This window comes from Armigeres subalbatus, chromosome 2 (genome assembly GCF_024139115.2).
Source record: "Armigeres subalbatus isolate Guangzhou_Male chromosome 2, GZ_Asu_2, whole genome shotgun sequence".
In the NCBI taxonomy this organism is placed as follows: domain Eukaryota; kingdom Metazoa; phylum Arthropoda; class Insecta; order Diptera; family Culicidae; genus Armigeres; species Armigeres subalbatus.
Genome location: NC_085140.1, coordinates 262,119,945 through 262,135,485, shown reverse-complemented (window position 1 = coordinate 262,135,485; position 15,541 = coordinate 262,119,945). Strand labels below are relative to the sequence as shown.

At 38.2% G+C, this 15,541-nt stretch overlaps 1 protein-coding gene across 3 annotated transcripts in view; it reads left to right on the top strand.

Annotated features, from left to right (window-relative positions):
* The window catches only part of LOC134212164 (sodium/potassium-transporting ATPase subunit beta-2-like), a 116,003-nt gene that overhangs the window by 15,786 nt on the left and 84,676 nt on the right, over positions 1 to 15,541 (top strand). The window contains exon 1 of one of the 3 annotated variants that reach the window (XM_062689778.1): positions 7,921 to 8,643. The exons of the other annotated variants lie outside the window; for them this stretch is intronic. Within the exon in view, the coding sequence (XP_062545762.1) occupies positions 8,496 to 8,643 (148 nt within the window). The 5' untranslated portion in view covers positions 7,921 to 8,495. Of the gene's footprint in view, positions 1 to 7,920; positions 8,644 to 15,541 lie in introns of those variants that run through there. 3 annotated transcript variants of the gene reach the window in all.

Below are 15,541 nucleotides of genomic sequence, written 5' to 3'. Positions count from 1 at the left end.
GTGCAAAAATAAAAATGACAGTTGTGCGTTGCTTCCGTATCGAGTGGTGTGCCCCCAAAAACGCGAGCACTTTGAAACTTGGATTCCGTCAGGAGTGACCTTAAATGAAAACGCACACTTTATTAACACTTCACTTTACTTGTTACGCGGGGTAAAAATATAACTGAACTACACGCGCAACGCGTGCATATTTATATCTCCACGCTTCATGTTCCAGAAGCACGTGGAATGTTCTGGCACAGCGTAGCTCATTCTAGGCGTGCATGATGTTGATGATAATGATGATGATGATGATGATGATGATGATGATGCTGATGATGGCGATGATTATGGTGATATGTCCATACTCGTCTCGCCGATGTGCGCTGTGTATGCCATTGTTGGTGCTGTTTGCAATCGAGGAGCACGAACACTTCGCGTTATCGACGTTGGGCATAAATTCACTCCCTTTCTTTCTGAACATACCGCCGGCCTTGAAGGCTCGCCTTCAACAATCTGATTCTTGACTATTCTTCTCCGTATGTCAGTTCTTGGGAGTACCTTGAAGATGCGTGATGGATACTCTGGATAGTACCCTCTATGTGATACAGAGCTTCTGCTGTTCAACTCTGCTGAATATTCTTGGTGTTTTCCTTTTATCCGCTGAATTGGCTCTGCTCTAAAAGCAGATGAAATCACGCAACACTGACTATGTTGATCATGCACCTGACCTTGCCTGATATCGCTCGACCGATGCAACAAGCTATTATGTCTTCCATTGCAAGTTTTACAGTCTCTAGAACTACATCCTCCCATTTCGTGCTTTGGAGAAAAGCAGTTGAAGCACAACTTCAGCTTCTTAACCTTTCGTTTCTTGGCTGTATAGCTCATCACTATGAATTTCTTGCATTTCCATATTGGATGATAACGTTTGCTTTCACATACCTTGCAACCCACTGAGAACGTTGACATAAACGACACTGGTGGGTTAGAATGCATAGGTCTGTAATGTTCACTTTTCGCTGTCATCAATATTTCCAACGTGTGGCATCTTTTGGTGATGAATTGAATGATCTGTTCGTATGTCGGCGAATCGTCGTCCTGGGTCTGGTTTTCCCAATCTTGTCTTGATGCTTTATCAAGCTTGCTGGTGATCATGTATACCAGAATTGTACTCCATTGATCAGTGGGTTCACCAAGTTGCTTCAGTGCATTAACGTTCCGCTGGCACTCAGTTAGCAAACGACGCAATTCCTTTGACGAATCTTCAGGAACCTGCTTGATTGTGAACAGTGCCTTCAAATGTTTTTGTTTGACTAGTCGTAGATTTTCAAACCTCTCCACAAGTAGGTCCCATGCTATGCGGTAGTTATGATCGGTAATGTCCATAGCATCCAACATGTTCGCTGCCTCACCTTGCAGGGTTGATTTCAGGGTTGATTTCAGCTTTTGCACGTTTAATAGCTGTCCGTTTTTATCGATGAGCGCATCAAACGTGTCTCGGAATGTCGGCCAATCAGTGTATTCACCGCTGAACGTTGGCAACTCTAATGTGGGCAGTTGCACAGCTATTTTTTGTGGTTCCACTGCAGGTTGCTGGTATTGAGAATGCCTGCTGCCCGCGATCATTTGTCCTGATCCTTGCAATCTTTCGATGATTGAATGCAATGAAGCTCTTGCATTCATACATCTATCTTCGAAGATTGCGCGTTTCTCTTCTTCTTCTTCCTTGTTTATGTCTTCTTCTGCGTCGATGGCAGTTTGTACTGAGTCATAATCTGTCCAGCATTGGTCGACGACTTCTAATCGCGCACGAACCAATGCTGCTGTAATCCCAGGCTTGGATTCGATGTCTCGGATAAACACCTCGATCCGTGTCAGGCGTCCGAGAATAACCACACGCTGCTGATTTAACTGAACCATGCTAAACGATTTGTGGATTCGTTTTTCTGTCGAAAATTGATGTGCTGTTGCCCGGTGACGTCGTTGAAATAATCAGCTGCTCGTGTCTGAATTAAACTACAATCGACAACTGACGCGCGCCAAAGCACTGTATCGGATACTGTAGCTGCGTTGCTACCGTTAAAACCGACGAACTACTAAAATAGTGAACTACTCGAAACCAACAGTCCCCCTAACAGCGACGGACACTGTTACCACGGTCCCGTGACTATCACTTTCGCGCACACTAACCGACCCGCTACGCGATTCTTCACAGTGCGACCGTACACGATTTCGCGAAACTTGCCTTGCCTTCTGGATTGCTGGATTCACGCTATCCGGTTCGAAGGACCAAATGTACGAAAACGTCTTTTTCGGACAAGAAGGCAAACACTGGCAAGTTACTGTTAAATGAAAACGCACACTTTATTAACACTTCACTTTACTTGTTACGCGGGGTAAAAATATAACTGAACTACACGCGCAACGCGTGCATATTTATATCTCCACGCTTCATGTTCCAGAAGCACGTGGAATGTTCTGGCACAGCGTAGCTCATTCTAGGCGTGCATGATGTTGATGATAATGATGATGATGATGATGATGATGATGATGATGCTGATGATGGCGATGATTATGGTGATATGTCCATACTCGTCTCGCCGATGTGCGCTGTGTATGCCATTGTTGGTGCTGTTTGCAATCGAGGAGCACGAACACTTCGCGTTATCGACGTTGGGCATAAATTCACTCCCTTTCTTTCTGAACAGGGGGAATCTTTTTATTTCGCCGGAAAACTCTAATGAACTGTCCCAGGGGTTTTTCGAACTTTCAACAGGAAATGCTCTAAAGTTTTTACCGGAATTTCTTTGAAATTTTCACAGGAAATTGTTTAGAAGTTTGCCTATGTCACCGGGCATGCACGCTTCGATTTTTTTCTCGTCGAGAATTTTCCTGAGTTTCCACTAAACAGAATTTCCTTGTGATTTTTTAAGTTTCACAAAAACGGAATTTCAACTGGATTTGTGCGGAATTTCTTTGGATTTCCACGTGAAATTTTTTATGTTGTCCATTAGTAATTCTTCGGAAAAACTACGAGAAAATTTTCAAAAGACGAAGGGTCGTTTGGTTGAAAATGTTATTCGACTGATCGGATTATATGACGAATTACGACGACCCGTTCGGCCAAACGCCATTTTTGAACTAATGAGCTGTCGGAGTAAACGTCTTTTTCGGTCAAATTATCAGATCTTCACCCGTACGTCGCTTTCAGCCAAATGATATTTTTGGCCAAACCGTTTTCGACCTTATGTCACCTCGTCCGACCATTCAACATTTTCGGTCAAACGATTTTTTCTGCAGCTCGGGCAAACAACACTTTCGGTCATATGTTCATTTCGGCCAAATGGCCCCTTTATGCCAAACGACCATCAAGGTCTTCTTGGCTGAATGACTTGTTCGGCCGATTGACATTATCGGCCATATGTCTATTTCGGCCAAATGCCAGTCGAGTTTCAGATTAATGATATATTCGGCAAAACAACAAACGGCCCTTCCCCGAATTTTCTGGAATTTGCAAGTGTGAGTGTGATTCTCGCCCTAGTAGGAGAAAACGTTTCGTGAAACGGAAAACGCTCCTCTGATTCACTGGGTGCTGTGTGAATGTCCTGTCCGTTGTCTAATGCTAAGTGTTAAGTATTCAGTCTGTGCGACCTCTGGTCAAAGACGGTGATCCTGTCTTCCTTTTTTTAAATTATACAAAAAAAATCTTCCAAATTTTTAAGGAAATTTACTTAGAATTTCAACGGTAGTATTTTCGAGATAACGAAGGAAATTCTTCAGAATTTTCAATGAAATAGAAACGAATAGCTTTTTCGATTTTCCAACGAAAATTGTATGGAATTTTTAAGAAAAATTGCTTTTTTCACGAGAAATCCTTTTGAGTTTCAACGGGATTGCCATAAACTGTTGGCGGCGACGGCACACACCTCTAACCACCGTGTGAAGGGTAAAAAAAAGAAAACTTCTAAATTTTATCGTTAAGCACCTAGATTTTTCAGATGCACTTGATATTGTGGCTTATACATCTCGTAGTCTTCCGAAAATTCCGGAACCTCCATGAAATAAAACAAAAAAAAATAAAATGAATTTCATTGCATAGCACCATTTGACATTCTAACATCGAAATTTATTTCATTTGAAAACAAAGGCCTCTGCAATACATAAATTTCATCTACATTCAGCTCGGTCTGTAGATGCACGTCGCCAACTTTGTAGTCCACGGAGGGACCTCAAATCGATCCACCTTGCTCTCTGCGCACCTCGCCTTCTTGTCCCCTGCGGATCCCTATCAGGAACCATTTTCACCGGGTTATTGCCCGACATTCTGAGCATGACATTGTGTATGGATCACCTTGGCCACCGAGTGATTCTTTTGAAAATGAAAATGTTCTTTTCATCATTAGGGAAGATCCATTAATTACGTAATGCGAAATGGCCATTTTCAATCCCCTCCCCCCTATGTCACACTTTTTGTACCTGAATGACCAATGTTTAACAATGACCAATGTTAAAAGGTCAAAAATTAAATAAACACTTTTTGTATACATGTGGTAACTAAAAAAATTGTATGGATTGTCACACTTCAGGAACCCCACCCTCTCTAAACGTTACGTAATTTATGGATGTTCCCCAAACACAAAGATTTTTCAGCGCCATTTGTTGTTACTATGAATATAGAACACCATAATCCATACATGGACCACCGTTGGTGAAATAATTATGTTTTCATATAAATATTGAGGTAATTCACAAATTACGTAACGCTGGACGGAAAGGGAATGGGTCAGGCCGTGCGTTACGATTCATACAAACCAATTAAACCTTCCATATAAAAAGCGGTACGAGGGGGAGTCTGAAGGACCATTTGGTGGCATGAATCACAATGTCAATGCTGTACTCAGAATGTACATACATACGAATTATTTTAAGCATTCGGTGCTTTGAATTGAAATTCATAAGATGACCAATTATGAATTTTCTTGATTTCCGTTCCCTTAGGGTTCTTTCACAAAATCCGTAACGTTGAATTTTATAATTTTGTTACCCCACCCTCCCTCTCGTAACTTATGAAAGGTTTATTTTTTTACGGATCGTAACGCTTGGTCTGACTTCCTTATTTCCCCTAAAGCGTTACGTAATTTGTGAACAGTCCCTTAGGGGAGACCCATAAATTACGTAATGCAAAAATTGGCAATTTTCAACCCTCAACCTCCCGTATGAATCATTGCAAATTTTTGTATGGATTGTCACACTTCGGGCAACACCCCCTCCCCCTCTGAGCGTTACGTAATTTATGGATGTTCCCTAGGGAAAGCGAGAAAGTCACTATATGTCTTGCACATATTGGATACGTTACGGATACACAAAGATAATATTTCTATTTTTGCAAGATGGGTAAAATTATTACTCCGGATAATCGATCCATTTTCTCCGGTTAATCGAGCTCCGGATAATCGAGCCTCTGGTTAATCGAGCCTCCGGATAATCGAGTCCGGCCTGTATCATATAGGATTCAAATCAGTTCAAAAGGCCAATGGATTTGAGGATCTGAAGTCATTGAATGCTCATAATGGCGTTCTCGATAAAAATGTTGTCAAAGAAGCAAAAAAAAATAACAATCTCTATTCCATTTTGGATTACGGTAGTACTTTTTCTAAATTAATTACGAATACAAACTTTCAAAAGATGCATGCATTTTACAACCGTTTAACCGTTTAATGCATAGAACTACAGTCAAACTTCCATGAGTCGATGTTGAAGGGATCATCATCTCAAGGAAATATGTATAGAGATGTGGAATAAAAATTTTATAGAAAGCTGTTTGAGGGGACCATCACAGTAAGCTAGAAAATATTGTTCAATATGGCATAATATGCTTCTATGAGTCGATATCGAGTTATAGAACATCGAGGGAGGTTTGACTTCAAGAAGCTTTCTGTGCTATAAAATTCATTTACTTCATAGTGTGGGTTGTTTACCCATCTGTATATTCAGCATCCAGACCATCCAGACTTGAACTAGAATGAACTAAAGCTTTGCTTGGCGTCACACCTGTGACTATTTGATGTCACAACAAAGGCGCATATGTTGAACAACGGCGTTGTACAATCAATTTGGTTTCTTGCTCGAAATACTCATTTACAGGGAGAAGTCCCCTAGGGACCGTTAACAAATATGTAAACTATAAGGGGAGGGAGAATTCAGATCAAGCATTATATTTTTCACAAGTAAATTGAATTATCCTTACAAAAGTGTTACAAAAGCGCGAAAACCTCTCCTACATGTTAAATCGTACTAAAGTAAAATAAAATGTAAAGAATAAAATACTATGTTATATAGAAAACGTTGCAATGGGGAAAAATGGCTCACCACATTCTCACCGAAATAAGTTACTCTTTGTCGACATATTCCATCTGTCATCAGCACTTAATCATTGCTTTAGCATACGTTTATGCTGTGCAGTAAGATATCACACGAAATTTTCACAGCTACTGAAGCCTATCTGGGCTTTGCTCAGATACAAAATTGCGCAAGCTGATTCAAAAATATTTTGTTCCAGTGTAAGCAAGGTCCATCTCTAAAAAAGATATTTAAGTTACAAGATAAAGATTTTCGCTGTCGTCGCTGTCCGGAACATCTTTTGCTGTCGAGGATAGGGGATCTAAATGTCAATGAAGGAAAAATACATACGATTTGACAGTTAGGTACCACACATGTTTCGGAAAGCAGAACAAAGGGAACCGAAGCGACAATCTTTATCTGGTAACTAAAATATCTTTTATCTCTAACAACAGACACGAATAGGGAAACCGCTCCTTTATTCATCCTAACATAACAAATTCATCTCAACTCGGAGCAAAGAAATAAAACACCAACTTTAAGCTAACATGCGTGCTCACTGCTGGAAAAATCACAAAAATAAAATAATAAAACAATTCCTATTTATTCCAATTTCACTGTTTTTGATAGTATGAACTTGAACATTGAAGCTATGAGTTGAAAAGCGAGAATAGTAACCCTGTATGCCAAAATAAACAGCTGTAATAAATCATCTTTGATTTCCAACACACGTGGTGAAGACAATCGTAAGGTCAGGAGTGCGCTACTTTCAATGATTCCTGATTCAAAATATTACTGCATCTTCTGAAAATTAGAAATAATTGTTATTTAACCATAGCAATTAATTTGTGTTGTATCGTAATAAATTTCCTGCTTACAGATTTTCCTAAAAGCTACAAGTCAACTGTGCTGTTTTAGTCTGGTTTCGAATCACTCCTGCCTCTCGTGATACCACGATAGTAGAGCTTCGCGTAGCTTCATGCCATGAAACTGCTTATTTACCTGGGAAACCCTCCGTTCATCAACAACCTGTCGGTTGTGCCGTTTTTGCCGCTTTGTTCACATTTAGCGGTGTATTGTAGGCATGCGTGGCACAAACACCACCAAAGGAAACAAACTACAGTGCAACCCCGGGGCCATGGGTGCGCTGCCTTTGCACGCGTGTAACGTGTCCGTTGACTGTATGGTGAGCTGTGATGAACACGATGAACACACAATACAGTAACCGCGAAACCGTCCACGGAATGCCAATGGCCAGCGTGGATGTGTTTGAAAAGAAAGTGTAATGCCGATGAGAGAGTATGGAACGAAAACTGGTTCTGCAACTGGGCAATGGAAATGTATTGAAGTGGCAGATGGAGTTACCAGAGTTCGTCCAACATCGATTACTTTAATCGTAGAATACATAAAGGTGACACGAAAATTCGAATGCATTCAACAGTAGTGGCAGCGAACAACGTTTTCCTAGCTATTTCACAACCTTAACTGTTGGTCACCCTATCCAGCGGTATCACCTGTATGTGTGGCCCCATGGTGGATAAACTGTGAAGAACAAAAAATTGCTTTCGGGCTGAACGATCGTTGAAGCATCAACAATACACACAGTTTCTTCACGATCGAAGACCTGTTTGGACGGTTTCGCGAATTGGAAACTCCCTTTCGATAGACGGCATTCTATTTTTAATTTGAAACTTAGAATATTTGCTCGCCTTCCCTGCTTTTAAATATAACGTTCACATCACATCCTTGCGACGCCCTTATTCCATCAGGGATAGATTTTTCCGTCACGGTCGTTATATTTTTCCCATCATTTTGCTCTCGCGCGCGCACCATTCTGAACACAAGTTTCAGGTATTCGCAGTGGTACATGAAAGAAAAGTCTAAAGTGAATAGTAGGATTTTGGCTTCAGTATTCTAAATTTGGCCCGTGTATTATATAAAAATTAATTCAGTTCAAGTGTAACAACATCGGAAAGTAATTTGTTTTGCAAGTACTTCGTAGTATCAACAGAATAATAAGTTGATTTCGTAGCCTTCTGAGAAGCGTGTAGCTATGCTGCATTGATAAAGTTGAAGCCCTTCATTGCAAGAACACTGCCGCTTTGTATGCGTACGTGCTAAAGACGGAGTTGATTGGTTGAATATTTGTTGAACAACTGCAAAAGTGCATAAAAATGTCAAAACCAAAATCACCTAGCCACCCAGTTCCCGAGGCGGAGAAAGAAGTGTTTATGAGGAGCAAACCGGACCCGATTCCGTTCGGCAAGTTCCTATACAACTCCAATGAGGGGACCGTTCTCGGCCGTAACGCTGCTTCTTGGGGTAAGTGTTCTCCGACCAGTGGTGTTGAAGAGTGCAATGCTCACTGGCATATTTAGAGGGGGTCAGGATTCTACGTACATGTAATTTATATGACAAGCAATGTGCTCGTCCATAGATGAATCATAGCCAGCACATTCTTAGTAGAACACGCAACTGGGAGGTGGGGTTCACGCTAAGCGTGCTTCGCGTAAATTTGTGCACTGTGATGTTTATAAAGCACCAACGACCATTGGGATGTCTGGATTTCTAATTTATCAATAGACAGAAGGCCAGACAATGTGACGCAGCATGTGTGGTTGATATTTTGGGAAAACAGATGTGTAAATAAATGCTGAAGCCACTTCATTCGAAGTGTATATACTTTAATTCGCTATGAGCGGAGCAAACCTGTGTGTGAAGGATTTTACACGTGTTCAAAAACAAAACACTGTGAAAAGAACAGTGAGCAACATAGAGACCTAAATAGAATTGAAAAAAGAGAAACGATTTTATGATTAATTTTTGAAACCTTAAAATTAACTTAATAAAACTTAACAACAAGGAAACAAACTAGCAATTGTAATTTGATTGATTTGCAGGCTGGTTTAGATTTTTATGAAAAGTTCAAAACATTAGGTACAGCGAATATTTTATGGAAATTGTCTAGTGAATGATGTAAACTTATACACGTAGTCTTTTGTATGGCTCTATAGACTCTATATAAATTTTGATTAAAAATTCGCATTTTCTACATCGTTTTTACATGGATGTACTAGGTACAGTGTTGTAATATTTCATTTGCACATCAGCTGACTTACTTGATTTGTGCTTTTATTAGAATCTTTAAAAAAATCATAAATCTGGACAAACGCATAGCGCCTGATAATTCATTATTTTTTGTCAAATTGTACGCTGCTCAAAACATAAAATCTGATACAATAAAGCGAAATCTTTGCATAATGTCCGCTGACATTATATGTCATTCTAAAAGTATTTTGGATTTCACGCCGCAGATTAAGGTTTAAATTGTTACAATTTCGTTCAATCTAGTATAAAAATTGATATTCAATTTTTGAAGAAAGTTCTGAGAACATTATACAACAAGAATTCATCGATATGAATATTTTTTTCAGTTATACTCCTTGCTTGAATTTTTTTGTCAAATATTTTAATTCCAGGGTAGTGACACTATTTAGAACCTAAGAAAAATGTTTTAAAACTCTTCAAGAAATTGTTACTCAACAACGGTTTGTTTGATCGTTTAAGTTTCTCTGGCTACAATAAGGTTCAATGTTAAATACACGCTTTAAGTAAGGGTTCACTTTGTTTTAGGTATATATCAAAAACAGGTTGGTTAAGTTATGTTTTAGAAATTGATGTTTAAAAATTGTCGTTTTTTTACCAGATTTTTATTATGTTGATCATTCTCAAGTAACATGTTGGTTTTATTATGGTTTTAAGGCACTCTTGTAGAGTAAATAATGGTCTTAAAGAGCGTTATAAAACTAAAAATGTTATTTGGGATTTTATATAATGTTTATTTCACATCAAAAACGATTTACCTCTATAAGGGTTGCTTAGAAAGAAATATTTTTTTCAATACATACTTAAATTAACGTGCAATAATTCAACAACTTTCAAAAATCCCGGGCGAAAAAAAAGTTATTCATAGTTTCTTTTCTTGGCCCATAATGCAAAAAACTTTTCCAGTTGACAACTGCGAACATCATATCAAAAAATCTCCCCAGCCCCGACGTCCATGGTTGAAAAAAAAAATGAAAATCATCTTTCAAAAGGCAAACTATTGAAATTCATACCAATTTCGTTGTGTTAAATTTCCATATGGCATATTTGATTGAAATTCTTATGTTCATTTGCCTCAGTATAGAACAAACCATGTCTGAGTTCAATGTTAAAAATGGCTAGAATAAAAAACAGTGTTGTGAAATGTCATTTGACATTATTTGACCTAAACTAATCTTAAAAGCTTAATTTATTTCAAAATTTTTGACACACCCATAACACCTGAATGATTCCATATTCTGGCCTGCAGTACACCGCCAAAAAAAATAATAATTCAAAAACGAGACAGTGAAATCTCTCCAAAATGTCACATGCCATCTCTTCTCTGTATATATAAAACAAAGTTGGCATTTGTACGACCGCGCATCACTCAAGAATAGGCAGTCCAATTGTTGCTAATTTATATTCGTTTTCCTCTTCTATTTACGAAGAAAAATGTTATGATGGAACTGGAATACTTTGAAGATCATTGCTCAACCTTTTCGATGAAATGGTTTTTCGTACAATTAGCATGATTTTTTTCCCATTTTGAAATGAAAATCATTCTGAAGAACCCATTTTTTCTGGATAAATTATGTACGCAACAAATTGTATCAGAAAAATGATCAATTTTTGGCGAGACAAAGTTCGCCGAGTCAGCAAACACTATGATTCTTTTATGTCCTTGTTCCTTAATAGTCCCATCTCTTTTCAGTAGGCTAAGAAAGACCTCACACTTACTTTATTTCGCTGGAATTCAGTTAATTTTTGCGATTTCAGTAAATTGTATTATGCAGGGCTGACAATAGTCATTCTCGCCGTATGAAGAATGCGAAAAAAAAACTATAGTATACGTTATAACATTGCACGACGCTACACCCATTCGGTTTCTACGCGCCGCATACCTACCACGAAGATAGTCGCGCAGCCAAAAGTTATGACGATTGCCGTCGTCACCTTAAAGACTTAAATGTTATTAACTTATTCAAAATCCAGCATTTTGGAAAACGTAGTGGTTTTGGTGAGCTGACGATAAAGTGGAAGTTGAACGGACTGGAAAAATACATTCAGCATTCAATAAATCCAAACGTTTTTTATTCCTTTTCTAAGATGTGTACGCAATGCATCTTGCATGCTAATCTTGTTCTACAAGAGCAGTTAAACTTCATTCGATTTTGTTATCTACCCCAGCTGGAAATATTTAGGAGTACGAAACACAGATATAACAGAATTGTTTTTAATAAAAATAATTAATGATATTTCCTTATCTATCAACCTTGTACAACTTATACAACACAAATTTTGCAAATGATAAACCAAAAAACTTCATGGCAACGGCACCTTCCCAATCGTTTATTATTCCAACTTTTTATTTCTGAATAACGTACTTCAGAAGCAAATTTGCCAGAGACTGCAAAGAATATTTTTTGCTACAGTCAACACAAATCTGGACTCTCAAGATTCTTATACACCAACACTGAATCACTTTGTCAGTAGATGGGAGAGACCTGAGATGAGAGACCAGCATGGGGGTGAAAACTACATTTTCAGTGTAAACGTAAACTCAATTTTCATTACATACAAAAATCCAAGATGCCTTAACTAGCGATACTGAGATATTCTAACACCTAATGCGTGTTCTACAATTAATTTACATTTATTTCGATGCACATATTTGGGGCATGAAAATAAACGCAAAAAACGAAAGTGCTGTAATTTTATATCATTGAAAATAAGAATAAACTCTTTTGGAACTTTGAACTATTTAGTCCAAAAATAACTGTACGGATTTTGATTCTTAGATTCTGTGGACTGTGGGCGGATTTCGATTCAGGAGGTAATGAATCAGGGAATCAATATTCGAGCAACGCCTAACAATATACCCTTTGTCGTCAACAGAGTTTGTTACTGACAAACGCACCTCGCAACAAGCCCTTATCAGAACCCAAACACAATATGACAAGAATCATCTGCCTTACATGCTCTGATACTTCCGAGAATTCGATGCTAATTTTGTAATAGTTAGATTCTCAAATATTTCCATAAAAGCAGCAACTATGATAACAAAAAACGACAAAAAAAAACAAAAAACGGGATGAAAAGTTAGCAACAAAATTGTATTATTTTTTGTAGCTGCCAAAAATTGGTGACTGCACAGCTGTGTAGAACAAGTTGAAATGCATCATCAGAGCCAGTGCTCCCCGCATTTGGAGTTTTCTAAAAGAAATTTATCATGGGGTATAGCCTCTCGAATCAGTTCTCTATCATGACAACTTGCGAAAAAAAAAGTCTCTCGCGGGATGCTACATATCGTATATGTATACAGAGATGATAAGTGAGAGACTTGCTCTTTCTCTTTAGGATTCAATCCCTGGATTTTATTCATTACTAGCATTCCCGACGAACTTCGTCTCGCCTAAAATTGATTAATTCACCATAGAAACATTTCTTATCTTCAAAAATCTCCACATGCCAAATTTGGTTCCACTTGCTTAATTATAACTCGAGTTATGCACAAATTTCTATGGTAAGAACCTTCCCCATCCCCAGAAACCTCTGCATACAAATTTTCACGCTTATCGGTTCAGTGGTTTCGAAATCTAAAAGAAATCTAAAAGAGTCAGACGGACAGGAATAATTTTTATGAATATAGATTTTATCATGTAAAATGTTGTACAACTACATATTAAAATGCATAAAGTGAAACACTTAAAAAAAGCCTTCGTGCACCTGAATCTACGAAGAACGTTTCATATGCATTTGATTCGTATTTTCTAGAGACTTTCCCATATACTGAAGTGCTTAAGTGTACGGATTTCGATACCCCACGTTACTGTGTCTATTTGAAATAAAACTAATCACATTTGATCGAAAAAAGTACAAAAAAAAATCGTTTTTGCTCTTCTTCTTACTAGCGAACATTTCAAGTGCCAGAAAACGAAGGCATTATGTTTGCGAGTATGAGAGTGTTGTTTTCTACTCGTGATGCAAGTATTTCCATCCCTGTATCAAACTTCTGAACAAAATTAATTTTAAACAAAATGAAATAAAACCAATAGACGTTGTCGTCAAAAATTGTGTCTCGTTCTATCTCGTTATATAACTTGTATTGTATTAAAAATATATGCGTACATGAAAAAATCGAATACAAAAAATATAAAATGTACCGAAGCGTGACCGGTTTGTTGTTTGACCAGAATCGTATAAAAATATTTGATGGTTGACAGTGATTCTAAACAGTTTTTAAAAAATTGGCGTCGTAGCTTTAACAAATAATGGAAGTTGACAGTAATCAAGGCGAAACATGAGATAGTAAAAGAGTGCCTGAGTGCTTTTTGAATTATAATACAGTAGAAGCATAAGTACTAGAACGCTAATAGCGCTGTAGTTAGTTTTTTTTCTTTTTTTTTTTAATTATGACTCAATAATCTCATCCTGGCTATTTATGATGCACTATGTTGTAGTGAGTGATTCATTTTATCGACAACATTTGTCTTTTATAGTAGGGTAACTGTACCTGTTTTGGGATTGTTCCTAATTTGGCCAGTTTATCGCATAAGAAAATAAAGCTATTTGCAAAGGTTTTATTAGCTGTTACAGGGGATATATCCCTTATGAACCTTCGCTGTGGAAAATGATCGATAGTTTATGGAAATAATGCATTTTTCACTGTTGGCCAAATTAGGCACTAAGGTGGACAAAACCGGTACACTTCCCCTACCGATACTTTAGCTTCTACGCCGATGAAAACTAACTGTTGTTTATGCGAACAGGAGCGACACTAGCCATCTTATAGTTACTTATGCATCAACTTATAATACAGATGAAAACGATGGTTTACATTTAAAATGCCATTTAAATTTGGCAACAATGTTCTGCTGCATGTTTTCGGTGACAGTAGTGTCACTGCATTTCACTGCTATTCGAAATCTTTCCTCTCTTACAGGATATCTACTTTTCATTTCGTTAGAGAAAAGGGAGGAAACTGATTATAGAAAATCTCAATAAGAAATACACATTTTATAGAAAAGTGACCACAAACACGCTTTCTTTTGTTTTCCTTCGTAAATTAACAGTAAATTAACGTTCAACGCATTGAACAATGGATACTCTTGCGTGTGTAAACACTAAATTACACTAAAATTGTTTTTAAACACTTTTTGGAGCGAAATGATTTTTTGGGAAATGAGTGAAATGATCCGTTTTAGCATGAAAAACTCAGACGTGATGCATTCCTTTAAAATCGCAAACGAGTTAGTTCGCGCGGGAGCGCTCAATGATTGAGTTTTATGAATGATTTTACCAACACTGCAAACCATATCATATCCTTTGACTTAATAAACATAACGTTACAATATTCTCTAATGTTCGTACCCTGTGTACAAGGGGCCCCGCCCCATACACGCTCCGACATGTTGTACAACTTTGACTTTGTCGAAGAAAAGTCGGACCGTCTGTGGGCAAGTTGTACGACTGTTGGACAGTACAACTTGCCCACAGACGATCCGACTTTACTCCGATCGAATCAAATTTCCTGGGGGCGGAGTCAAAGTTGTTCAACATGTCGGAGCGTGTATGGGGCGCCTAATACTTCCATGTGGTACATAAATTGGACAAATTGTAGGTAGTCAGCTTTTCGATTAATGGCCTGCTCACTCTCTTCCCCATATTGTAAGTGTCGGCTAATCATCATTCTGATATGGACAGCACGTGGAGGCGCATGGTACATCGTCGTTTACTGCCGCTGAAGCAATTTGCCTCACTGTAAGGCGGGTGGCGTTTTGGCGGCTCTTCCTCTTATACGGAATCAAGCGAGCCGAAGGAAATTTTGAGTAGGGGAGAACAGTGCATAATGCACCCCTGCACAATAGGACAGCCCCATATAAAATTGTGGTTAACACTACCAAAAGGCCAATTTTGATTTGGGCGAGTAAAATGTGATGAATACACAGCTTATAACCTACATATATTTCTATAATCAGCACGGTTTTTATTTTTTAGATTTTTTAGGGAGGGGTGGGGGGGTTCAAACTAGGCCCCCCTAGAAATGATATTTTTGCGTTTTTTTGGGAAAACGGTCAGCTTTGCCATGTTTTCGTTTCAAAAGTAACATATTTATATATCGTTACAAAGCTCT